Consider the following 27,708-nt stretch of genomic DNA (forward strand, 5'->3'; position numbering starts at 1 on the left):
AAGATATATGGTGTGCAGCACCGCTGCTGCTAAGAAGGAGGGGGCAAATTCAATGTTACACCGAACTTTACACAAGAAACGTGACCCGACGAACTTTGAACACACTCGCATGATCACGTACACAGGCCATTTACTTAAAATCAACGTGTGTATGTGAGTGTACACACACCTTATTTTGTTTTGTCTTCAGAGACTTTTTATTTGTCAACTCATCAGTCTGTCATGAAGCGGAATATTAATCCCAAGTCTGCATCAGGCATGGCGAGCATGAGCCTGCCCGACCAAAAATCGTCTGCTACAGAACCATCAGGCCAACAGGCTGATGTTTTTTCCCTGGACTATATGAGAGATCCAAAAGCCGGTCCGCTCGATGTCTACAGAAAAAAAGCATCGTTTGACTGGAAAGTGATGCGCTTGTTCCTGGACGGAGAAGATGTTTTGAGATACAAGGTACTCAGAGTACTATACTCAGTCTATCTGAGTCTCTCTCAGAGCTCTCTCTCTCTCTCTCTTTCTCTCTCTCTCTCTCTCTTTCTTTCTTTCTCACTCTACATGTACTATTAGTATTACCCTTAGGTCTTAGCCGTCTAATATGTACACATGTAATGTGCATGTATACTCATTTGTGTGTGTGTGTGTGTGTGTGTGTGTGTGTGTGTGTGTCAAGTGAGACAGAGAATACATCTGATGACTGTACCTAAACTGCGTGTTCCTATCTTAACTGTACTGGTTTTCTCAGCATTCTTACCATCTGAGCTGTGCACCAGTTCTGCATTTAACAAAAACACACTGGTCAGTATGGGTTTTACATTAGTTTAACTTTAATTGCCTAATTTGACCCCAGTCATTTTCTATCATTAGGATTGTAGTACGACTGTACAAACTTGAATTTTTTTCCTTTTCAGGATAAAGTGTGGTCAACTCTTGAAAACGATCCCTTGTTTTCCCGTGGATTTGGAACACCATCTTTAGAAGAACAAAGGAAACTTTCATTTCAAAGAGTTTGCAGGCTATTTGAGTATGATTTTCTACCCGAGGATGAACTGTTCAGTAATCCAGTGAAACACCAAGTCCTCACAAACTGTCTGGGAAGTTATGACTGGACCGTTGCTGGAAAAATTAGTTTAAATTCTGAGGTATGTTTTCTTTGACTTTGGTGTGGCGTCTGGATTGTTTCAGAGGTTGTGTGAATGAAGGTCAACGAAAAATCCAAATTAAATTTTGTTGAGTTAAAAATGTGAAAAGACGCAGGCTGTTAACTAAGGCCAGCTAAAATATTTTAATTTGACAGATTTGTCAGCTTACTGACGCTGATGGGGTCTATGTCGACCCAAAGAGTGGGATTCCCTGTAGGTGGATTTCCTGTAGGGGGATTTATACAGGGAATCCCACAGGGTGGAGTTTTTTAATAAAACTTGCAAACCATACTCGAATTTTTAAGAAATATCAAAAAAGATCGAAAAACATCAAATTCTACCGATGTCGCTAAGCATCACGTGACTTTCAGCGATATCAGCGAAACGCTACAAGAACTACACCCTGTGGTATTCCCTGTATACAGGGAATCCACCTACAGGAACTCCACCTACAGCGAATCTCACTCTTTTGGTCAACACAGACCCCATCAGCCTTACTGACACATATATATACACCCATTTACATACATTTGTCCATGCTTTCACACATGCAATAAGTACACAGAAGCATATATAATATCTATCTTACTAAAAGGCATCTGTCCATCCATCTGCCCATCCGTCACACTTTTGATCACTTCTATCTCTGGCGTTTATTGGCCAATTCGCCTGAAGACTGGAAATTGAATAACATATATATGGCAAATCTATGGGGAAAATGTCTTGCCAATCATAACAGGGTTCGACACTAGCGGGGGCGGGGGACGGAACGCCCCAGAGTTTTGTGTTCCGCCCCAAACATTGCCGAAGCTTGGGGCCCACTCCGCCCCAGGATAAATTCCAACAATGACAAACCGAAAATTCTAATGCCAGAGCCAATCACTAAAAATCGCCAGTCAAAGTCGTCACTGAAATTTGCGTTACGATCAATGCCGCAGTCAAGAGAAAAAAACATTGAAATCGTCGAAGGACAATGCCGCAAGGGAAATAACTTCCAGATTGCGCTCTTTAGCGTGAGAGATAAGTATCGCCTTCAAATGCCAAACGCAAAATGTGGCGACACATCCCAGGTGTAAAAAGACATGGAAATGAAGATGAAGAACAGGGTGGAAACGAAAAAAGGAGACCGATGCAGCCAAAAGCGCGAAGCGCTGTCGTAATTTCAATGTCAAAATAAAGGTTGAAAGAATTTCCCTGGCTTCAGTACGTCTCTGGTACGATGAAGTAAAACAGACAATGAATGCATTGCCGCCCGTGCAGATCTTATAGCGGAGAACCACTTGGAAAAAGTGGGGATTCTGAAGGTATATATACTTAGCATGAATAAGAGTGGGCCCCAGATTTTTGTTTTCCGCCCCAGCAATTTCCATCTCTGGGGCCAGTGTGGCCCCAGCCCAAATAAGTTAGTGTCGACCCCTGCATAATGTGCAAACGCTTGAACTAAAAGTGAAGAAGCACTCATGCTTGGTTTCTTTTGCTTACAGCTCAGGCATTTTGGTACGAATTCGCCTCAAATTTCACTTGAACTTGGACGTATCTATTGGAAGTTCATGTGCCGAATTCCAAACAAATCTGTCAAAACAACGCACGAACTATGAGCTAAACAAAGTGCATGTCATCGCTTCATCGCCAAGCACAGCTAGCTGTTTTTGACTTTTGCATAGCACTGCAGTCCGGAGTGGCAGAGTGGTTAGAGCACTTGCCTTAGTGCTCTACAGTCCACCCACCTGGAAATTCGTACCTGACCCTATTCAGGGCTGGAGAAGGTGAAGGCACAAGCTAGGGAAGAGGAGATAGGTGCCGCCCACATAAAGCATGAAAGCATGTAATTCCCACTGTCACGTGATTGTTAGGACCAGAACCGACTATGTCATTATCATTCACAGGCAGGTCAAATGCTAATACTCACAGTGTTTATAAACATTTGCTCATGCACTTCTTTGGTTGTTTGTGTTGGTTGACTGTCATGCATATGCAATAAAATGTGATTATAACTATCATTTACATGTTTCAGATGTTTGCGGGCACCATTCAGTCAACAGGCTCAGAGCGACATTCACATTTTGTGGACAAAAACAGTAACTTTAAGGTGAGCTAATGTCTCTCACCGGGGGCCCGGTAGCTCAGTTGGTAGAGCACTTGACTTATGATCCTAATCCTATGGTCGCAGGTTCGAATCCAGGCCGGAACAGACACGGGTTAAATGTATGTGCACTCAGAGACGGTATCCATGTTCCACCCCCGTGTCACCATTGTGGCATGTAAAAGACCTCGGTCATTCTGCCATAAGTGCAGGTGGCTGAATACACCGAAACACGCAGACACCTGTGTAACGTGACTCTGATGCTACAAAGCTTTCCACTGGAAGAAAGCGACCCGAATTTCCAAGCGATGGGACAATAAAGTAATAAAAAAATGAGAAAAAGAAATCATCATACTTTTATTGCTCTTGGTCTGAAAAAATGTGGACATTGGCTCAAAACAGTAGTGACTTAGTGGCAGAGTCACAACATACACAAGTTTAGTCTCTGGTTCTGAGTAGACATGGGTGCCTGGTACTCATTTAGTTACAGCCTTTGCAGACATTAAACATGTTGTCTGCCTGCTTATGATAGAAGAACCAAGTCTACACTGTACTTCTGCTTCTCTCTACTGCCCACGAACATACCTCGTCCTTTTGTGACCTTTCTATCTTCACGAAGTAACACACCAATTAGTCCACCTGCAATTAATGTTGAGATGGCAACAGCTAGGATGAGAATGGCTGAAAGATGAATGGATCTGCCTCATCACTATTCAACAGATTGCCATTGTGGCCTAAACACATCAAAAGCAGAAATTATTTAAGTGTGTACTTTAATGCAGAATTTAGCCAGAATTCATTCCATGTTATGTCTGTTGTGCAGAACTTCGGCTGCTTTGCCCTGACAGAGTTGTCTCACGGGAGCAACACGAAAGCCATGAGAACAACAGCCAAGTATGATCCACAAACTCAGGTCAGTTTCACCATCATAAAGTCTTACCTGATTTCTCAACAAAACAGAGAATAAGATCGATGTTGCTTGAATCTGTCTCCCATGATCCCTGGGTTATCCAGACAAGAGACAATTATAAACAAGCCTTGCTTTTTGTGTTCTTCTGTGTCTTTCCTCAATTAAATCATGCCCATTCTAGCTATGCTTCATATTCAAGAAATGCTAAGGTGCTACAGAAATTCTGCCAGGCTACACCTGATAAATTATTTAAGACTAACAAGCTTTGATGCACTGCCTTTTTGGCTTCTACATTGCAAGCTCTCCTAGTCTTCGTAAAGCTCAAATAGGTTAATTTTTTATTATAAGGATCAGTATAATTCAAATACCCTAATTATTATTTATAAATCTGTAGTGATAGTGATAATAGAGGTGTATAAGATTTTTCAGTCATGTTAGTAAAAGGATCATCACTTTCTTTTCTTCAGGAGTTTGTGCTGAACACACCGGACTTTGAGGCCACCAAAATCTGGGTGGGGAACCTGGGGAAAGTGGCAACACACGCTATCGTGTACGCACAACTCTACACGCCAGACGGAGCATGTCACGGACTGCACAGCTTTGTCACACCGATTCGCGACCCCCACTCGCTGACGGCCTTGCCAGGGGTCATGGTCGGTGACATGGGAGAGAAACTTGGTCTGAATGGCTTGGACAACGGGTGAGAAATGTGTAACCTGTGTGCTGTTAGATGTCAGTTTGGGGGGGCCGGGTAGCTCAGGTGGTAGAGCACTGGACTTGTTATCCTAGGGTCACGGGTTCGAATCCAGGCCAAGACGGGCACGGGTCAACTTAATGAGCAGACACAGAGACGGTATCCATGTCCCAAAGACCTCAGTAAAACAACATTATCACTAGATGTCAGTTATTCTGTTTTCTTCTCTTCTCTTCTTATCAGCTGTTGCATTTTGTCAGTGTTGTTCTCAGGCCTTTGTCTTTGATCATTGATGCATTCTTTTTTGATCTGATGCATTGTTGTGACTCCTTGCCGGTCGACTGACCACTAGTTTTGACATGTAGGAGCCCTTCTGACATAACAATGTTTCTGTAGGCAGGGCATTTGGACCTATACGTCCACTTGACCTATTGTCTTCTGAGTCTGGGACCAAAACAATTAAGTGTTTTGTTATAGCATGTTAGGTCAGACAATGCATGAAATGGGTATTAACTGCTCAGCATGTGTTATTTTGAATCTGAAACACTGATGTATTTTGATACAGTTTACTTTTTACAGTAAACTTGAACTGTTTTCTTTCAGATTTGTGGCTTTCAACAATTTCCGCATCCCCCGTGAGAACCTGCTTGATAAGTTTGGAGACGTCTCACCGGATGGCAGATACATCTCACCTTTCAAGGTACCGTTGTTTGCATGGTTCTGTTGAGACTGTTTACACTTTACACTTTTCATTGTGACCAGGACTCTAAACAATACATTTTAAGAAAGAAAATAAACTCAGACCGCGAACTGATTTTTTTTAAACATACCATCATTCTACCAACTATCCCCCCTGCCTCCACCACTCATCCTTCCTTTCATCCGTAAAAATTATACACAAATCTTTCAGAAATTACAATAATTGCACACACACACACATGCATGTAGGCATGCAGACACACACACATGCATGCGCACACACACACACACACACACACACACACAAACACAGATGGGAGAGCAGACAAATAGAAACAGGGACTTTTTATTTTATCCATTCGCAAGTTCATTTCAAACTAATTCCTTTCCATTGCTGTCTGTGTAGCATAAAACATTTGAATCTTCTTTCTGGTTCTCAGGATCCCAACAAACGTTTCGGGGCCTCTCTGGGGGCCTTGTCAGGGGGCAGAGTTGGCATTACTGGCATGTGTGCCACAAACCTGAGGAATGCCATCACCATTGCCATCCGCTATTCTGCAGTGCGACGGCAGTTTGGACCCAGTGACGAGGAGATACCTGTCATTGAGTACCAGCTCCAGGTAAGAGAGACAAATATTGACATTTCAGGTGATGAATCTGTTCTGTTAAGGTTCTTTTAGGAGCATTTGCCTTGAACTTGGTACTCATGCACTTAGGTCCTTAGTGAAAATGAAAAGAGGCGTGTTGTGCTTATCATATCTGATGTTATCTTGACTAGGGGTGCATGTGGATCCATATTGTCACACTGCAGTGATAACCTTGGTGTCGCTTATCACATAGGTGAGGGTTTCCTTGGTGTATTTTCTCACATGATGATCAATCAATCAATCAATATGAGGCTTATATCGCACGTATTCCGTGGGTACAGTTCTAAGCGCAGGGATTTTTATTTATTTATTTAAAAAAAAATTTTTTATGCAATTTATATCGCGCACATATTCAAGGCGCAGGGATTTATGTATGCTGTGTGAGATGGAATTTTTTTCACACAATACATCACGCATTCACATCGGCCAGCAGATCGCAGCCATTTCGGCGCATATCCTACTTTTCACGGCCTATTATTCCAAGTCACACGGGTATTTTGGTGGACATTTTTATCTATGCCTATACAATTTTGCCAGGAAAGACCCTTTTGTCAATCGTGGGATCTTTAACGTGCACACCCCAATGTAGTGTACACGAAGGGACCTCGATTTTTCGTCTCATCCGAAAGACTAGCACTTGAACCCACCACCAAGGTTAGGAAAGGGGGGAGAAAATTGCTAACGCCCTGACCCAGGGTCGAACTCGCAACCTCTTGCTTCTGAGCGCAAGTGTGTTACCACTCGGCCACCCAGTCCATGATGAAGATTGAGTGTGTTGATCAAGGGCTCCCTCTGTCCTTCAGATTGCGTGCATGTTACTGTCTACTCCTTTGATCAAATCTTGACAATAAAAACACACAGTGATAAATGTGAGTGATACAATCTGGCATGTTTATATTTTGAGTCTACCAACAGAAAAGAATACCTACCTGATGAATTGGTATAAGTTACACTTATTTGAATAAGTTGATTAATTGAATGCTACTGTGCAGCAATGGCGACTTATACCGTATGTGGCAGCAGCCTACGCCATGGAGATTTTCTCCATGTCATTCTTCATGGATATGGTGTCCCTGAGGGTAGGGCTGATGTTGGGGGATAAAAGTGAAAGACAGGTAAGAAAAACGTGAAGATATTTTTGGATTATTGTTGGTAATGTGGCAATGGGCTACTGGCTTGTCAGAGAGACCAGGGGATGCGAGAGAGATATATACAGTAGTACCTGCCATATCCGGTCACCCATTAGTCATTGCAAAGGTGACCGCAAATATCAGGTGGCCGTTCATTACAGGCCCCCTCCTCCTCCAAAAAAAAACCAAAAACACGATCAAGTTTTCATGAAGAAAAGAAAGCGATCATCCACGAGCCGCCGATTCATTGTCTCTGTTAGTTTTGCTTTCGTTTATACATCTTAATTATTTGCGTGTTTAACTCGATCGTCCTGGCTAAGCTATTGTTTCGTATGTTTCTATGTGTGTTGTTTGGATTATTATATATATGTATTTGAGTGTCAAATAAACAAGTGTTTCAAACTCACATCAGCTGTGATCGATCCGGAAGTGACTGCCGTAAATGTACATGTATGCGCATGTCTGTATTTACAGTTTGCGCATGCGTAAGTATTCATGTCGTCTGCTCGTGCTGTGCCGTCTGTGCACACAACACACACATACACCACAGGCGCTCGCCCGCGAAAGTGACAAGTGGCCGTTAAGTGGCCACTCCTGTCGAGTAAGAGGGGCACCTTAGGGCAAAAATCAGTGACCGTTGACCGCGTCAGACAGGTTAACGGCCATTAAGAGTCAATTATAGAAGGAAAACTCATTAGTCATGGGAAAGCTGGCCGCTCCGGGCAGGTTCACGCCCACGAAAGGGCCGGAAATGGAAGGGACTACTGTATCAGACAAGATAAGATAATTTTATATTTACAAAAGTAGTGATGTAAGTAATTGCTGCTTTTTTACTATCAGCCCTCGCCCGTGAGGGTACAGTCTAAAGGTAACAACTAACTTATAAAGTAACAATCACTTGTAATAAACAAAATGTCAGAATCTATGAACAATCCTGGAAGTGCAGTTTAACACGATCAGAGAGAGAGAGACAAGAGAGCCTTGCTAGCTTTTTTATGTCTTCAGGGATAAAGACATGTACACTATAGTCAGAGATGAAGGGGAGAGACACATTCAAGAGACTGTACAGGAAAATGTTTGTGCAAGTACTGTAGTGATACACTTGGCTTTCATGGACATTTTCTGAATAATTTCAAGCTCTTTCATACGGATAGGACCAGAGACTTGAAAAATCATCATCATTTTACATTTTTGACACCTCCAAGGAAAGATTTTTTTTAAAGATTTTTGTTCTCACAATTTCTTGTTTTAAAACCTAAAACTTCTCTTCCATTGTTCAGAATCTCCTTGTTTGAAAGCTTTTTTGTGTGAGTTGAGGTGGGAGGGGATGGTCTTCAGTCAGGTCTGATTAGGCTTTTAGTTTTATTGGGAACATTGTATTTGCCTCCTTTACCTATGGCTCAAACTTTGTTCTGACTTTATTCAAATTTGTAACGCTACCACTCAGGGAGACCTGGGGCGAGAGATTCATGCACTGTCATGTGCTAGCAAGCCCATCTCCAGCTGGACGGCGCGTGATGCTATACAAGAGTGTCGGGAGGCATGCGGAGGACATGGCTACTTTAAAGGTAAATATCACAGTAACATTTGTATGTGCAATGAATTTGTATGCATGGTGACTGGGGTGTTTTGTTTTGTTCTTTTATTTCATTCTGTGTGTGTGTGTGTGTGTGTGTGTGTGTCTGTGTCTGTGTCTGTGTGTGTCTGTGTCTGTGTGTCTGTGTGTCTGTGTGTGTAAATTCAAGTGTAAACAAAGGATATTGGTGTATATCATACAAAAGAAGACCTGCACACTAGGCATATATAACAAATATCACATTACAGGACCGATTGCTCACAGGTTCCCTTTTTTCCGGATGGTTGGTGGAAGATGTTCTTGTTTTTGTATAGCTAAAATGTTCAATGTGTGCAGTGAATAGGCTAGGAGACCTGCGCAATGACCATGACCCCAATCTGACCTATGAGGGAGACAACAACGTCATTCTGCAGCAGACGTCAAACTATTTGCTGTCCTTTTTGGACACAGTGAAGCAGAGGCCAGGTAAACAAAACAACCCCAACATGGTTGATGATTTTGTTGTTTTGGTTTAATGAATTGTTTTATTCCCGAGTCAGTGAAACAGTTCTGTGTGGGAAGTCAGGCCTTTTTAAAAAAATGTTTAGCTGTTTCAAATGTGTAGTGTTAGTCTAATAGAAAGCATTGAATACTTATCCTTGCCCTGCAAAATTGTGCAAACTCTTTGGGCAGTTCACTGACGGTACAGTGGAATCCCTCTTTTAAGATCCCGGATTTAAGACTTCCTCCTTTTTAAGACCATGCTTTTGCAGATGTTCTGTTCATAACCTCTTTTCATTTACATGTATCTCCATTTTGAGACTCCCTCCTTTAAGACTTGATTTTCTCAGATTTTGAAGGTCTTTTAAAGGGAGGTTTCCAAGTAAACCAAGAACGCAGCCTTCAGTTGGTGGCAATATACAATCATGTACTCTTATTACATGGAATCTGTATCGTCTGAGCGCCTGACTGTACTTCAAACTACTGTGGGACCTCCCTTTTAAGATCACTGCTTTTAACACCTCCCCCTTTTTTAAGACCCTACTCGTGCATATTTTCTGTTCATGACATCTGTACATTTTCCTCCATTTTAAGATGTGGGAGGTGTATAGGTATTTGTTTTTTGCACTTTTGAAACCTAATAAAACAAAATTTGGTTTTGGAAACACAAACTGCTGATTTTCATAATCATAGCTGGAGGACATGTATTTTGACAGGTGAAGCTATTGAGACACCTCTGGGCAGTGTGGAATTCCTGGGTAAAATGGACGCCTGGCTCAACACTTCATTCCGTCCTCGTACTGTGGAAGACTGCATGGACCCAACTGGTTTGTACACTATAACCAATCATCTTTGAATTGAAAGATTCAAACCGCATGTGTAAAATGTTAGTTGTGTTGTTGTTGCGGTTGTGGTGATACAGTTGACCCTTGTGACCACCTCTAGAAAGGGGCGGCCTGCCCACAACGACCATCCCAAGGATCCCAGATTAGTTTGTCTTCTTTATGATTCACCTTTCTTTAATGACCACTTTTGGTCAGTCCCTTGTGTGGTCGTTATAGACAAGTTTGACTGTAGTAGTACCAGTATGAGGAGAAGGAGGCAGAGGAGGGCTAAGAGGGGGGTAGAAGGGTAAGAGAGGGTCCAACTGCTTGAGCGTCTTTGTTTATTTCTGCACTCATGAGTACCTCTCTGTCCGTGAGTACTTAACTTCCACGTTGTTTTGTTCCTTATTCTTGCCTTTCTGTTTTTTAAGGAGTCAGTCTGTCAAAAATGTCATCCGTCATTTGATTTTCTTACTCATTGTCATTTTGGCCTGCAGTTTGCCTTGACGCGTACAAATGGCTAGTGTGCCGACTGCTGAAAGACAGTGACCAGAAGCTCCAGAGCCAGCTGGCCAGTGGGAAAGACCAGTTCACTGCCCGCAACGACAGCCAGACTTACTTCTGCCGCTCCCTGGCTATTGCCTACATTGAGGTCAGTCTGTCTGAGGAAATAGCCACAGTAATTGTTGTTGCTAGAGCCCTACTGTTGAAGCTGAGTATGACAGATGCTTTGCATATACAGTTTCCTTCGTCGTCTTCTTCTACTTCTTTTTCTGCGTTTGTGGGCTGAAACTCCAATGTACACTTCTGACTGTTTTTATCCTGGTTTTTAGCCATACGCCCATATCTGGGGAGTTTCGTTTTCATCCACAGTTTTAGCTTCACAAAAAACTTAGAGCAAAGGATCAACGGAGGTCCAGTTGGTCGTATCAAAGAAAAAATTTATTCTGTGACGGAGGAATGTAGATAATCATTTCAATTTTGATCACAAGCTGAGCTCTTCTTTGCTTGTGTGTGTTTGTGTGTGTGCATGCATGAGTGCATGCGTACGTGTGTGTATGCATGCGTGAATGTATGCAATCTGTTTGTGTGTACAATTATTGCATATCAATGTTTCTTTATTCCTTGACCCTTTGTCAAATAGTATCTGTACAGTTTGTTCTTTGCTGATTTCTGTAGCATGAGGTCATACGACGGTTTATGGGCATTCTGGAGGAAAAAGATGGGGAGGCAACCCCTGCACAGCTTCAGCCTGTTCTGAGGCGCATGTGTGCTTTGTATGGATTGTGGAGCCTGGAGAGGAACCTCACTTCCCTCTACCAAGGTTTGTATGAAATGCTTCTTCGTTCAGATTGGTTTGATCTACTCTTTCTTGGCATTCAGCAACTGAGACACAGAATTCAACTGCTTTCTGAACTATGCAGAAGGATTTTTGTTATATGATATGAGTGACCTGGTGTTCAAAATCACAATATAAGCTACACAAGGCTCATGAAAATAAAAGATGCCATTTTTTCCCCCTTTAGTCGAGATAGGACAGTGGACAAATTTGGAGTGTTGGTGTGATGGGGAAGTTGATGAGAAAAGAGGTGGGGGCTTGTTTGGAACACAGTTCTGTTAGGGAGACTCAATTGTGTTTGACATATTTGGCATTTCTACGAGTCTGCTATGTGGTTGCAAAAGACTGTTCATTTGGAAATAAACATGTGAAATAGTGGTAGCAAGCAAAAGTAGTTTGTGTTAAAGTTATGCAACTATTTTTCCTATTAGAGAGAGAGATAGAGAGAGAGAGAGAGAGAACGAAACTTATGACGTTTGGCAGTGACGTTTTACATGACGATTTTTTTCTTTTTTAATCAAGAATTTTACGTCATTGTTTGCTTACATTCATTTCACTGAAGAAGGGCGTGGCCCGAAAGTCTTTGGAACTTGGTGGTTACTGTGTTTTTTTTCTAATTTAACTATTTTTCCTGTCAGTTTCTTTTGAGTCTGAGGACTCTGAGAAGCTGATCTCGTCATACAACAACATGCATCTTTTGTTCACAGGAGGTTACATCACGGGAAGCAATGCCCCTCGCATCATTCGTGAGGCTATTCTGCGTCTCTGCGGTGAGCTGAAGGACCAGGCAGTGTCTCTGGTCGACGTTCTTGCTCCCACAGATTTCATCCTCAACTCACCCATCGGAGCCTCTGACGGAGAGGTAAGTCTCCGTACCCACCATTTTCTCAGTGGTTGTGCTGTGGTTCAAACTGTACAGGTGACAGGGGCAATAGCCAAGTGGATAAGACGTTGGCCTCCCTTTCGGTAGGTTGAGTGTTCAGATCCTGGCCTCACATGGTGGGATATGGGTGGAGATTAAAAAAACGCCAGGCTTGATAGGAAAAATACTATGAGCCCATCGGGGATGGAAGTTCTAATTGAGCGCATCAGAGTATGACATTTAACTAGTTTAAGTAACACTGTGCATGTATGGTGCAATATTCGCAAAATGTCTATTGGGAAAAGTTGACAAATCACACTTAATTTAGTAACACCCATCAGCTTCTGATCCCCACAGGGTGCCTTGCCCCTTGCCCCTTGCCCCTTGCCCCTGGCATAATTTTACTTTAAACTCCTCAGCATTGAAAAAACACTTATCGCCCAGGAGTGAATGAGAAGAATAAGAAGAAGACTTATAGCCTTTAACATGAATGGTCCACAGCATGATAATGGTTTCAAAAGCAGTGCATTGAGAGAATTCGCTGAAGGTTTACCCTAGCTATTCTGTCATAACAAACAAGTGTACCATATTGTTGATCCTAAAAAGCTTTTGTGGTTTCTTTTTCATGTTTGGTAGTACTTCAGCTGTATATGTTTTGATAATGATAGTATTCACATGTGACTGAGCAATTGAATAAGCTTTAATTCCTAATTTTGTTAATGTTAATCCTCCTACAATCTATAGCATCTTTGACTAGCGGTTGGCCCCCCCAAAACAAAATAGAATGAATAAATAAAAAAAATAACATACACATTGGAATTAAACAGTTAAAGATGCGTTCCAAACAGTATGGGTCAGCCTTGATCAAATGTGAGCATTTGTTAAAGTTCGGACAGCAGATGATTAAAAATAATGTTCGTATTCAATTGACTGAAGTCGAAACTTGTAGCTGACTGAAGCAATTGTAATTCTTCTGGAATTCACTTGGAATTAAATGTAGTAACATTCCATAAGCCTATTTCATTTTGAATTTATTTGAGTGATATAATGTCCCAGATCATTAGACCACTGTAACTGTTGAGCGGTCTTGTCTGCAGCCAATGTACTGTATGTATATGTACTTTATCTTTCTTCCTCCCCCAGATCTACAAGAACCTGTACGGCGCCATGCTACAAGGGGAGAAAGTGATGGAGCGACCATCCTACTGGCAGGATTTCACCAATGCTCCGGTGAAAAACAGTGTCACCTCTAAGCTGTAACAGCCTCTTGGTGTCAGCATTCCAGACGCATCACTTCAGTGTCTGATAGCAGTTTACCAACAGACACACACTTTTCAGATGCTGCCTCAACAGCAAACAGAGACCTGAAACTTGAAAAGACCAAGTTTTGAAGTATCTCCTGAATGGCCAGAACATCATTGACAATTGTCAAATGCTGTCTCTGAGCTCAAATTTGAAATGCCATTTATATTTTCCTCCTAAACCTAGTATTAAGTTAAACACTTCGGGCAGATTTCCAACCGAGAGCTTTAACTCCTTGCTAAAAATCATCAAGTTGATATCAGATCTTGAAGGATTTTGCCAATGCTTTTGTCAGTGATAGACTCAAGACCTCTGTGTATGCTTTATTTATTATTCTTACGTTGATGGTTGTACAAACTTAAATCCTGACTACGGCTTAGAAATGCCGCAGCTGTATATAAGCACTGTGCCTCAGAGACAAGTTATTGTGATTGCTACTGTGCGCAGTTTACGTTACTGCAAGATCGAAGAAGTGAAGGAATCCAAACCCTGCTTGAGAAGTAAAATTCTGTATAGCCTTCAATCAAATTGTGCCTAATCCTAAATACCTTCCCCTTAAAAAAATGTGATATATTGAGTGACCATTATGTTTACAGAACAGTGGGCTTGTGGAGAGAGAAGGGGACCATTTAAATGTATGAATGCTTTTGCTGATGACTTAACTATTTAACCCATATCATTCGGATATAAAAACTGTCATCAATTTTGTTTGAGATGTTTTTTAATTGCCATTACACCTGCACCATTAAATTTGTCGTGGCTGATATAATTTTTTAGTTGAGTTTTTTTTTCTTTTTCTTTTTTTTCCTTTTGATAAATGCGCCAAATGAAAAGAATCCTGTAATCTGTTTTTGTTGTTGTTGCTGTGTTGTTTGGATCGTTTAGATATGGTAAGCTTTAACTCTGGTGGTAAACTTTGCTTTCTGGTTTGAATAAGTGTAATGCAACAGTTTTTTAAAAGTGTGTCGAGTTGAATGAATATGGTGTTGAAGATCATGCATGTGGAATAATCATAAAAATGCTGTTTTTTGTTGTTGTTTTTGTTGAGTTTGGAAACTTGAACAAAGATGAACTCCCGCTGGTGTGGGGGAAGTGAATGTATACAGTGTTTTGAATTAAAGTTACTGTATCCTTTATTTTTTAACCTTTTTTTTCATTAAAAATAATATGTTCAAGTATAGCTGTGGTTTAGATGTGCAAATGTACATGGCTTTGAGTACTTTATTTCATTATAATGTACATTGTAGGAACAGGTTTATTATTAAACAAGTCGCGTAAGGCGAAAATACAATATTTAGTCAAGTAGCTGTCGAACTCATAGAATGAAACTGAACGCAATGCCATTTTTCAGCAAGACCGTATACTCGTAGCATCGTCAGTCCACCGCTCATGGCAAAGGCAGTGAAATTGACAAGAAGAGCGGGGTAACAGTTGCGCTAAGAAGGATAGCACGCTTTTCTGTACCTCTCTTTGTTTTAACTTTCTGAGCGTGTTTTTAATCCAAACATATCATATCTATATGTTTTTGGAATCAGGAACCGACAAGGAATAAGATGAAAGTGTTTTTAAATTGATTTCGACAATTTAATTTTGATAATAATTTTTATATATTTAATTTTCAGAGCTTGTTTTTAATCCGAATATAACATATTTATATGTTTTTGGAATCAGCAAATGATGGAGAATAAGATAAACGTAAATTTGGATCGTTTTATAAATTTTTGTTTTTTTTTACAATTTTCAGATTTTTAATGACCAAAGTCATTAATTAATTTTTAAGCCACCAAGCTGAAATGCAATACCGAAGTCCGGGCTTCGTCGAAGATTACTTGACCAAAATTTCAACCAATTTGGTTGAAAAATGAGGGCGTGACAGTGCCGCCTCAACTTTCACGAAAAGCCGGATATGACGTCATCAAAGACATTTATCAAAAAAATGAAAAAAACGTTCGGGGATTTCATACCCAGGAACTCTCATGTCAAATTTCATAAAGATCGGTCCAGTAGTTTAGTCTGAATCGCTCTACACACACACACACAGACACACAGACACACGCACATACACCACGACCCTCGTTTCGATTCCCCCTCGATGTTAAAATATTTAGTCAAAACTTGACTAAATATAAAAAGGAAGACATCATGAATGTGTTAGCTTCAACAATTATTGGGTCAGAGGTGTGAAGGGCTTGAGTAGAAGGTGGTAGATGTTCACTATATATCAAGCTCATTCCTTTAATATAGGATGAGTAATTAATCTGTTTACTTGCGGTTGACACCACACCACTGCTCCCTACCCTCACCCCCCCCCCCCTCCCACACACACACACCCACATATCCACCCTCACCTCCTAGCTACCCCTCTCGTTTCTCGCTGCTTATACCAGATATTTTTGTTACGCATGACAAGATTTCTATTTTGATAGTCCTTTTTACATTTAGTCAAGTTTTGACTAAATGTTTTAACATAGAGGGGGAATCGAGACGAGGGCCGTGGTGTGTGTGTGTGTGTGTCTGTCTGTCTGTGTGTGTGTGTGTAGAGCGATTCAGAGTAAACTACTGGACCGATCTTTATGAAATTTGACATGAGAGTTCCTGGGTATGATATCCCCAGACGTTTTTTTCATTTTTTGGATAAATGTCTTTGATGACGTCATATCCGGCTTTTTGTAAAAGTTGAGGCGGCACTGTCACACCCTCATTTTTCAATTAAATTGATTGAAATTTTGGCCAAGCAATCTTCGACGCAGGCCAGACTTCGGTATTGCATTTCAGCTTGGAATGGAGGCTTAAAAATTAATTAATGACTTTGGTCATTAAAAATCTGAAAATTGTAATTAAAATTATTTTTTTTATAAAACGATCCAAAATTACGTTCATCTTATTCTTTATCATTTTCTGATTCCAAAAACATATACATATGTTATATTCAGGTTAAAAACAAGCTCTGAAAATTAAAAATATAAACATTATGATTAAAACAAAATTTCCGAAATCGATTTAAAAACAATTTCATCGTATTCCTTGTCGGTTCCTAATTCCAAAAACATATAGATATGATATGTTTGGATTACAAACACGCTCAGAAAGTTAAAACGAAGAGAGGTACAGAAAAGCGTGCTATGCAGCACAGCGCAACCACCCCCGCGCTAAACAGGCTCGTTAATTTCACTGCCTTTTGCGGCGGACTACGGTCATTGTGAAAAAATGCAGTGCGTTCAGTTTCATTCTGTGAATTCCATACTAAATGTAGTAATTTCGTCTTACGTGACTTGTTGAACATTGTAGTTGGGAGGAGTGTGTATATTTTGACTGTGTGTGATAAGTTTGTACTTTTTGTTTGTATTTTTTTGATTAAACAACTGGTTTACTTTGCTTATAACTTGCTTGTACCTGAAATTTTTGTTAAAAACAAGTAAATGGTTTGTTGATGCTTTATGTAAGAAAAAGTGTTCTACTGAGGGTGAGTGTGTGTGTGTGTGTGTGTGTGTGTGTGTGTGTGTGTGTGTGTGTGTGTGTGTGTCAAGTGTGTGTGTGCATGTAGGTTTGTGTGTGTTAACCTCAAATTACATGTAATTACAAAGATAAAGACAAGTGCCTAGGTATTGAATATTAGAGAAGACAATAGGGATCTTATCATGCATCTTTGAGAAAGAATTGCTAACTGGGTTGCTGCTGTGGACAATAGCAAATTATCACACACACACACACACACACACACACACACACACACTTTATTACTGGCTACTCTAGCGCAAAAGAAATGATCTTAATTTGTTTTAAGGAAAAATGAGGAAAGGAAACACTACAACAACAATCCACTCCTGGCTATGTTCTTCTCCTTATTTGGCCATATTTGCCTGAATGTATACAATCGGTCGCGCATTGCATGTATTAGTGAAAAACAAAATACATTACATGTCTCAATTAGACTCTCAAGACACGCACACACACACACTATACAGTAGGCCAGATTGATTGTCATTGTGAACCCAAAATAACCTCAAGCGAGATTATGTATTTTATTCCGAACGGTAGACAATTTCTGTCGCAGTACAGAAATGTTGTGACCTTTGGTGTTTGCAATGTGAACCCAAACTGGCTCTTCCGTGCCACGCCTCTCTGGGCACGGGGGATAACTTTTGACACACAACGTTTCCTGTGTTATCTCCCTTAATTACCATCATCAGGAAGTTGTCGTAAAATCTTTCTTTGTGTGTCATGACTCAGATTCTTTAATTCTGTTTGTTTGTTATCAACGGAATTTCCTTAATTTAAGTTAAATATAATCACTGATGTGAAGATACTCGTTAAACCTTGATAAACGGACCCCTCTACAATTTTAACGATATCGAGAGGAAGGTTTATGACATAGTCCAGGAACTTGTCAAAAATTGGATGAAAATGTGATACAAAACAGATGATGGAAAAGCACAAGATTCATCCGTCGGAGCGCTACACGTAGCTCAAAACTCTGGCGGTACCAAAGTTCAACGCCAGCTCATATATACTGGGGCGATTATGAGGTATTTTGGGTTTCTGTTTGGAAATTCACATCCCGAATTCTTTCTTGGCTTATGAGTCAGTCACTGACTTCTGTCGAACAGTCGCTTCTGGCCGGCTGAAGCAGGCACCCTACAGACTTTGCTGCTGCCGAAGGATCAGATTACGGTTCGGAGGAGGTTGTCTCTGTGATAATAGGAAAGGCAGCGCGGGATTCGCTTCTGACTGCCTTGCAGATTTCTGGAGCAGCTGTGTGAAAAGGGATTTTGAATCACTTTGGCGATTGGTTTTCAAGCGAATTTGGCAGAAACAGCAGACGCCACAATGACTATGTCAAGGGGAGGGGTGCGCCCCCCACCCGTGTGTGCAGATTGCTCTGCTCCAGGTAAGTTTGCTTAATTTCATATTACCATGATTTGATGTGCACAATCTGAAAGGATTCTTTAGTTTATGATGAGGAACAATTTGGTGTCTGTGAATAAACTTTTTGTTCCAGGTTATTTTCAAATAGCAATGCAAGCCTTTTTGGTTGGCTAGATTAGTAGATAAACATGATTACATGTGTGGATGATTTACTGTTGACTGATAAATGAAGGACAATTATTACAAGTTTGTCAAATAGTGAAGTTCCACAAGTGGTGTACTGCATTCATCAGTGGATACAAGTATTACAATTACAAATTACAATAATATTAACTAAACATATATGAGATGTGTATATATACTGTATGCTAAAGACAGGTACACAGACATATAACACTCTTTGAACCAAGCAAAGACTGTAGTGTAAATATACATAAACGCATCAGGCATACTTAACAAAGGGGGGGGGGGGGGGGGGGGGGGGTGTTAATGCTTCACAGAGCAAAATGTGTGCATACTGAGAAAACTAACAAAATACACACCTATACTAGTTACTACCTAAATCAGAAAATGCCATTTGTTGTCAAACTCCACACTTGTGTTTGTGAATCGAATGTTTTAGAAAATTAAAAAAAAAGCGATTGTAAAAGAAAACAGGCTCTGAGAAGGCTGATGCCAACATGCCAACTTTCTCAATTTAATTTTATGTTAATTTCCCTCTGTTTTTGCGTAAAAATTAGAATGGTTGAGGTCAGGCAATGCCTGTACTTCCAATCTGTGCCAGGCCACTGTCTTATATATACTTTTCCCACTATATAGACCACTATTATTTGTGAGTGTTGACCTCCTTGACCTTATGTCACAAACTCAACATTCTTACATCTAATCTATCTTGTTATTTTTAGGCATTATTGATAGTTGAGTCAGAACAAAGGTGTTGTAACTGTAAAAAGATGAGAACAAATTTCTGCACATTTTTGTGTGTGCTAATGAATGCTTGAAAAAGATACCAATTTTCAAATTCGTCAAATATATACATCTATGCAGGGAATAAGTTTTAGATGCTAAATATAGTGTACTGATAGTGATGATACTGATAGTGACATTCACTTAAAATTAACGTTCGGTTATCGAATATATATATATATCATTATATGGAAGTATTATTTTTGATTTGTGACAACAAAACTTTACGATCACAGTACTTTGGCCCAAGGGTCTTTAAAGACGAGATACAAGCACTTTTGATACAGATAATGAGATATTGATTATTGAACTTAGCTCAGAAAAAATTTCCCTGTCGCTGACAAGAACCATAGCAAGTCAAATTTTGGAAAGTTAGCAGTCTTAGAGTCTATCTGTTTTTTATTTGTATTATTAGTAGTACTGTGACAACTGATATGCCATGAAATCTGTTTGCAGATCCTACTTGGGCGTCAATCAACCGTGGTGTATTGATATGTGACGAGTGCTGTAGTGTTCACCGCAGTCTTGGTCGGCACATCTCAATGGTTAAATCTCTGAAGAAAGGACAATGGAGTCCCAGTCAACACCAGGTACCGACACACTGCACCTTTCAAGCACATATACAGACGAACCCCCAATTTAAGACTTCCCCCCTTTTTAAGTCAATTAAGACCTTGCTTTTTTAGACTTTCTGTTCATGATGTCTGTAAGTGTAAATGCAACTCTATTTTAAGACTACAGTACCTCTTTTTTAGGACCTGATTTTCTTAGATTTTTTGAGGTCTTAAAAGGGGGGTTCCACTGTATTATATTTCTGATACTACAGTGGAACTTCCCTTTAAATACCTCCAATTATCTGAGAGAAAAAAAACCCAGGTCTTAAATAGGTGACCAATTTTATGAAAAGAAAAATCAAGGTCTAACGAAAAAGGACGTCTTACTCTTTGTTAAGGGTATTAAAAGGGAGGTTTCAGTGTATTGGGGATAGCATCAACTGATGATTTCCCAAATATTTTGAAACTCCCATTTCAGGACCTAAACAAAAATCTGAGAAAATCAGGTCTTAAATTAAAAGAGAGGAAGTCTGAGAATTGTGAGTCTTAAAACGTAGGGTCGTAAAGGTGGTCGTCTACATTTTTGCTTTTTTTCAATAATCTTATGGTTAGATTTCGCTAAAAAGTTATGTCAGATGATGAATGAACCATGGGGAAAAAAGTTATAGAAACAAAAATATATGAAGAAAAAGATTTTATTTTTGGGTAGCGTGACTCACGCTTCCAATATTTTGTTTTCTGTTTGCTGAGAACATGTGCTTTGCCTAAAAATACTGACCAATCAAATTCATGTCACTGTGCTTATAGCCACGCCAAAACAAGTGCAGCAACAGTTTGACACTGGAGCGCTGTCCACGCTTTTTTTTTAAACGCACGAAATGCACGGGATTTGAGAGGAGTTTTGCGCTTGGCATTTTCCAAATAAGGATATCCTACTATGAGTACTACGCTGGAATACTACAATGAATTTTCAAACGGCTACACTGGCTTCGTCTTTCCTGATCGAAAGGGGGTGTATTGTTGATATTTGTAGATAATAGACTCTGCATTTTAATGGTCAAATGGCGATTTCGGTATAAAAATGTAGACAAGGACCTTTAAATTTAAAATGGAGGTTCCACTGTAATGGCAGATTTAACAGAATCGCTGCATAGTATGACCTATCACCACAACTGAGTGAATGGTTACTGTGGGAGTCAGACTCCTTATTTTATTACTTTTGACTTGTCCATGAAATAGCTAGTGTGATTAATGATTCTTTCAACTTACGTTGACTGGATTCTGAACCTATTGTCTCAGTGTGCCGAACTGGCATGCTCAGTCAACACCCCTTCTTTCACCACATTAGTATTTCAGACAAGCTTATTCTTCATTGGTCAATACACTCCTGCATTAGTCAATTTAGTGTCATAAACAAGGGCATGGTGTGACTCATACACATACCATCACAGCTGTGACCCACAGTTTTAAAATGTCAAAGATCACGATGTGTTGGGTAGCTGGAGGGCATGTTGTGATAATAACAGGGGATCCCACACTTTTGTAGATCTATGCCATTCTTCTTCTTCTTCTTCTTCTGTGTTCGTGGGCTGAAACTCCCACGTACACTCGTGTTTTTTTGCACGAGTGGAATTTTACGTGTATGACCGTTTTTTACCCCGCCATTTAGGCAGCCATACGCCGTTTTCGGAGGAAGCATGCTGGGTATTTTTGTGTTTCTATAACCCACCGAACTCTGACATGGATTACAGGTTCTTTTTCGTGCGCACTTGGTCTTGTGCTTGCGTGTACACATGGGGGTGTTCGGACACCGAGGAGAGTCTGCACACAAAGTTGACGCTGAGAAATAAATCTCTCGCCGAACGTGGGGACGAACTCACGCTGACAGCGGCCAACTGGATACAAATCCAGCGCGCTACCGACTGAGCTACATCCCCGCCCTATGCCATTCATACTACTTGCCAGTCCAACCTCTTTTTCTTGGTAGCCAAAACGCAATGAACTCCTAGCAAGAAAGGACAGTCTTCCTGTCATTGTTCTTGCAAATTACTCCTTGATTATTTTACCCAGCAAAAGATCTTCCTTCTTGGTTGTGTCAGTTTGAATTTAACTTTCAGATAAGAAAAACAAGTAAGCAATTTTTGGCTCACGTAAGTGTAGCCTATGCGATGCTAACTTTTGTCTGTCTGTGCGTGTGTATGTGTGTGATAGAAACTTTAACATTTGACTGAACACCGAAATACTAATTTTACCTGGTTATTATCCAAGCAACAGCTTCAAAGTATTGAAGCAATGATCAACATTTCGTCGGCACGTATGTAGTTAAAGTGTGTATCCAAAGAAAACGGGTGGTGGGGGGTTTGGGGGGGGGGGGGGGGGAGGTAAAAACAGGTGACTGGTTTGTGTCGTGTGTGGTATGTAGACCAGGTCAGGGGTCAAGGTTAAGTCAGATCGCGTGAAGGATTGTGGTATAGATACAGTTCTCACCCAGCTGCAGTTTGCCGATTCGGGGAAGACGATTTCACATTGTTCGGTTTCGTAGCCCCAGAAAAATAGATAAAGAAGATACCAAAGGAGATTTCCTACAGGTTGATCTGCACAGCGTGTTTCCAGTGTGTGCGCGAGGAAGCGCTGTCGAAAGCGCAGTGTCGATCTGGCAGTCGTGTCCCCGTAAGTAGGCTACAGACAGACAGATCTAGATCTAGTGTCTCCCACTCTTGCACCGTGTCACCTATGCTTACTGTGTGTGTGTATGTGTGACGGAGTGAATGAGTTTGTGTTACTGTTTGTCGATTTCTTACGGGAGCCTTGAAGGCTTCGCCTCTTGTTCATGTTAGAATAGAAAATCATCTGCATGTCTTGTCTTTCTGTCTTCCTTTTTATTCCCCATTCTGTGTTCTTCCTTCACATCAGTACAGTTCCCCCTAGCCATTGCTTGAGACAAAAGAATACAATCAGGCCTGAAAGTGGCGAGCATTTTACTCGCAATGGCAAGGACAAACATGTAAATGGCGAGTAGAAATGTTAATCTACTCGCCAAATGCGAGTAAAGTTGCTGAAAGAAATGGTTGGTTTGGCAAGTAAAATTTGCTCTATGGCAAGTAAATTATGAGAAGTACTAGCCAAAGGCCAGTGCCCCATTTTGTGGACTTTCAGCGCTGACAATGTATTGACTTTCCATTGTTGCATTTGATCAGATGGTGTACTTGCTGGCCACAAACGGCGCCAACAACATCTGGGAACACACCATGCTGGATCCTTCCCAGAACAGACATGGTCGCAAGAAACCTGGTCCGCGGGACAATCTTCAGTGAGTATTGCTGACAGTAACACTATCGACAAAGAGTCTGTCGAAAACTCCAGGGAAAGTAATAGTTTTATATGTTATGTGTACATGTTCATCAGCTGTACTTTGGGGTGGTATGGGTAGTTCTTTGTTGGTAAAAGCTACTGCTGGTGCAGTGGTCCCACCCCCCACCCCTCTCCCCCTTCCCCTCTTGCACTCCCTCCCCCCTCCCCCCCCTTCTCCTTCATGTGCCAGCGTACTCCATATAGTGAAAGACACTTTTCTGATGGTACTTGGGCTTGTACTTGGGAGTTCGACGAAAAGTCAGTTACACTCAAAGCAAGATCATGTTGGCCTTTAAAAACAATCATTTATTGTGGATTTTTCCTCATTATCAAGGCCTTTCAAACTGAACCCATGAGGATGAAAGTCGGTTGTTCATGTCAATGCTTGTTATTCTCTCAGGTGCCAGGAGAATGGTTCAGCATATATCTCACTTACTCTGTCTATTACACATGTCTCTGCTGAAGGGACATTAAAACCCAAAAAACAAAAACAAAACTATTACACATGTCGCATGGGGGGCCCGGTAGCTCAGATGGTAGAGCACTGGACTTGTGATCGGAAGGTCGCAGGTTCGAATTCGGGCCGGGACGGACACGGGTCAACTTTATGTGCAGACCCAGAGACGGAAGCCATGTCCCACCCCCGTGTCATCACAATGGCACGTAAAAGACCTTGGTCATTCTGCCATAAGTGCAGGTGGCTGAATACACCTAAACACGCAGACACCTGGGTAGCGCGACTCCGTTGCTGCTAGCTTTCCACTGGGAGGAAGCGACCCGAATTTCCCAGCAATGAGACAATAAAGTAATGAAAATGAAAAAAAAAAATGCATATAGAGCGCTTACTTCCCTTTGTGTATCAGATCCCATGAGATATCACCACTCACACTTAGGCTCAGCGCACTAGTAACGTGTTTTCCTGACAGGAAGGACATTTGTCAGTGTTTCTGACTAAGCCTGAAAATTCACCCCTTTGTAGTGGCATGAGTCAGTCCAGGGAAACTGAGCTTTTCGGATCCGGGTCTGGTCGTAGTTATCTTCAAAGAACAGCACAATCATTTACGGTTAATATCCTGAATTGATTGTTTGTTGATGTTCATGTTCCTGTATCATTGACTTGTTCATTCAAAACTGACATACATTGTTTAAGTGAAAGAATCCAATATTGTTTGCTGTGCAGTGGAACCCCCCTTTTAAGACCCCCCAATTTAAGACTTCCTCCCTTTAAGTTTAAAGACCCTGTTTTATGAGACTTTCTATTCATAACCTCCGTAAAGTTACCCCCATGTTAAGACTTCCTCCTTTTTACATTTAGTCAAGTTTTGACTAAATGTTTTAACGTAGAGGGGGGAATCGAGACGAGGGTCGTGGTGTATGTGTGTGTGTGTGTGGAGAGCGATTCAGAGAAAACTACTGGACCGATCTTCATGAAACTTGACATGAGAGATCCTGAGTATGGTATCTCCAGACATATTTTTCATTTTTTTGATAAATGTCTTTGATGACGTCATATCCGGCTTTTCGTGAAAGTTGAGGCGGCACTGTCACGCTCTCATTTTTCAACCAAATTGGTTGAAATTTTGGTCAAGTAATCTTCGACGAAGCCCGGACTTTGGTATTGCATTTCAGCTTGGAGGCTTAAAAATTAATTAATGAGTTTGCTCATTAAAGTTGTCATTAAAATCGATTTTTCGCAAACAGATTTAAAATTGATTGCATCGTATTCTTCATCACATTCTGAATCTAAAAATATATACGTACATATGTTATGTTTACTCTTAAAATGTGATCACAATTAACGAAAATAGATCAATTAGTCTTACGATTAAAATTTAAGAAATCGATCCAAAAATGATTTCATCTTATTCTTTATCATTTCCTGATTCCAAAAACATATAGATATGATAGGTTGTATTCAAAACAAGCTCAGAAAGTTAACAAGAATACAGAAAAGCGCGCTTTCCTGCTTAGCACAATACGCTACCGCTCTAATCTGGCGTGTCAATATCACTACGTTTTGCACGTGGGAGGTGAGCGATTTCCTTCACGCGGGGATTGACGAAGCTGTACTGTCTTGGTGAAAAAATACAGTGCGTTCAGTTTCATCCTGTGAGTTCGACAGCTTGACTAAATGTAGTAATTTCGCCTTACGCGACTTGTTAAGACCTGGTTTTGTCAGATTTGTGGAGGTCCTGAAAGGAGGGTTCCACTGTACTTTTGAAATTGTCTCAGTACTTGACTATTAGGTATTGTGGCTATCTGGGTACAGGAGAAGTGGGAGAAGGCTTTGGGACCTCAGAACAAGCATAGAGGGAGTATGTACAATGTACATGTAGGATTATATTTCTCCAGCCCTGGAAACCAATCTTACTGTCTCAGAGTTTTAGTCTGCAAAGTTTTGCATATGACCCGACACAGTGGTATATTTTATGAAAACAAATTGATCATTTCATGGTTTGTTTTCGTGCAGTCCAAACAAGTCTGACTTCATTCGCGCCAAATACCAGTTCCTCTCATTTGTGAACAAACAGAAGGACAGTGATGCCAGCTCTCTTGATGACGTCAGCAAGGTACAAAACATTCTGCAGTTGTTGCTTTTTATTGACTCACATGCGAAGCAAAAGTGAGTCTATGTACTCACCCGAGTCGTCCGTCCGTCCGTCCGGACGTCCGGAAAACTTTAACGTTGGATATTTCTTGGACACTATTCAGTCTATCAGTACCAAATTTGGCAAGATGGTGTATGATGACAAGGCCCCAAGAAACATACATAGCATCTTGACCTTGCTTCAAGGTCGCAGGGGCCATAAATGTTGCCTAAAAAACAGCTATTTTTCACATTTTTCCCATTTTCTCTGAAGTTTTTGAGATTCAATACCTCACCTATATATGATATATAGGGCAAAGTAAGCCCCATCTTTTGATACCAGTTTGGTTTACCTTGCTTCAAGGTCAAGGTCACAGGAGCTCTTCAAAGTTGGATTGTATACATATTTTGAAGTGACCTTGACCCTGAACTATGGAAGATAACTGTTTCAAACTTAAAAATTATGTGGGGCACATGTTATGCTTTCATCATGAGACACATTTGGTCACATATGATCAAGGTCAAGGTCACTTTGACCCTTATGAAATGTGACCAAAATAAGGTAGTGAACCACTAAAAGTGACCATATCTCATGGTAGAAAGAGCCAATAAGCACCATTGTACTTCCTATGTCTTGAATTACCAGCTTTGTGTTGCATGACCTTGGATGACCTTGACCTTGGGTCAAGGTCACATGTGTTTTGGTAGGAAAAATGTGTAAAGCATGTGAGTCGTATGGGCTTTGCCCTTCTTGTGTGTGTATAGGCTGAGTACTAATAGCCACAATTTTGTTTGTTTGGTTGCTTTCTGGCGAGTTCAGTAAGTGCTGGAAGTAAAAATGAAGAAATACATCATGTACAATTACAAGCCATTGAATGGCATCTGTCGTACTTCTAACTCTAAGTGGGTGAATCAGAAGCTGGTGAAATGCAGAACTTGAGTTGCTGACAAAAAAGTTAAGGGGTTGCAATAAAGGAGTAATGTTATTCCCAGTTTCCATCTTTTAAAGTGAATACAGCTTGAGGAGACTATTTAACATTCACAGTCTTCTGCAAATTATATGTATTGTCAAAAATGTCCACTGTTCACTACTGAGGAAATTGTCATGGCATTAACTAGTAAAATAGTCAATGTTGGATTTTTTTTTAACTTGAAGTGTTTGTGTGTGTGTGTGTGGTGCATGTTAATTCTATGGTGTTATTGCACATAACTTGTGTTAAAATGTTCTGCTTTTGTCCTCAGGAGCTGCATTCTAGTGTACGAACAAACAATGTAGAAACCTGCCTTCGTCTGCTGTCAAAAGGTGCTGACCCAAACTACTTCCACAAGGTAAGTATGCTTGTCCGTATCTTACCTGGAGAGTTGGGTTGTACTTTTATTTTGCCATAAGAATCTTCCCCCTTTTGGAGGAATTCCCCCAAGGTATCTCCTCTTCCTGGTACTGGCGTTTGAACTGAAATTTGAACAGGTTTCTTCAGTGATCAGCACTATTGTCATGTGTGATCCATTAACTGTTTGCATTTTGAAGGTACACTCATTGTGATAACCTAACCTAGGTGGTGGGTTCAAGTGCTAGTCTTTCGGATGAGACGAAAAACCGAGGTCCCTTCGTGTACACTACATTGGGGTGTGCACGTTAAAGATCCCACGATTGACAAAAGGGTCTTTCCTGGCAAAATTGTATAGGCATAGATAAAAATGT

At 40.7% G+C, this 27,708-nt stretch overlaps 2 protein-coding genes across 3 annotated transcripts in view; both read left to right on the top strand.

The window, feature by feature from the left end:
* The first annotated feature begins 78 nt into the window (after positions 1-78).
* LOC138975870 (peroxisomal acyl-coenzyme A oxidase 3-like) lies at positions 79-17,107 on the top strand. The gene is made up of 15 exons (XM_070348640.1): positions 79-450; positions 906-1,136; positions 3,151-3,225; positions 4,043-4,132; positions 4,597-4,829; positions 5,427-5,523; positions 5,963-6,142; positions 7,162-7,284; positions 8,747-8,867; positions 9,212-9,340; positions 10,072-10,182; positions 10,677-10,831; positions 11,359-11,503; positions 12,226-12,380; positions 13,524-17,107. The coding sequence occupies exons 1-15, from the start codon at positions 223-225 to the stop codon at positions 13,638-13,640; spliced, it is 2,190 nt and encodes a 729-aa protein (XP_070204741.1). The 5' UTR covers positions 79-222; the 3' UTR covers positions 13,641-17,107.
* An 812-nt stretch (positions 17,108-17,919) lies between these two features.
* Positions 17,920-27,708, top strand: part of LOC138975869 (ARF GTPase-activating protein GIT2-like) — a 46,620-nt gene continuing 36,831 nt past the window's right edge. The window contains exons 1-5 of one of the 2 annotated variants that reach the window (XM_070348638.1): positions 17,920-18,570; positions 19,971-20,104; positions 23,266-23,378; positions 25,890-25,989; positions 27,249-27,335. In XM_070348638.1, coding sequence (XP_070204739.1) covers positions 18,510-18,570; positions 19,971-20,104; positions 23,266-23,378; positions 25,890-25,989; positions 27,249-27,335 — 495 coding nt within the window. In that variant the 5' untranslated portion in view covers positions 17,920-18,509. The remainder of the gene's footprint in view (positions 18,571-19,970; positions 20,105-23,265; positions 23,379-25,889; positions 25,990-27,248; positions 27,336-27,708) is intronic. The other variant, XM_070348639.1, reaches the window with a different exon arrangement.

Source organism: Littorina saxatilis, linkage group LG9, assembly GCF_037325665.1.
Source record: "Littorina saxatilis isolate snail1 linkage group LG9, US_GU_Lsax_2.0, whole genome shotgun sequence".
Taxonomy (NCBI): domain Eukaryota; kingdom Metazoa; phylum Mollusca; class Gastropoda; order Littorinimorpha; family Littorinidae; genus Littorina; species Littorina saxatilis.

Coding starts and splice junctions, on each gene's coding strand:
- LOC138975870 (XM_070348640.1), top strand. CDS start 223: ATGAAGCGGAATATTAATCCCAAGTCTGCATCAGGCATGGCGAGCATG. Junction 451..905: donor AAGATGTTTTGAGATACAAG/GTACTCAGAGTA, acceptor TTTCCTTTTCAG/GATAAAGTGTGGTCAACTCT. Junction 10,183..10,676: donor AGACTGCATGGACCCAACTG/GTTTGTACACTA, acceptor TTTGGCCTGCAG/TTTGCCTTGACGCGTACAAA.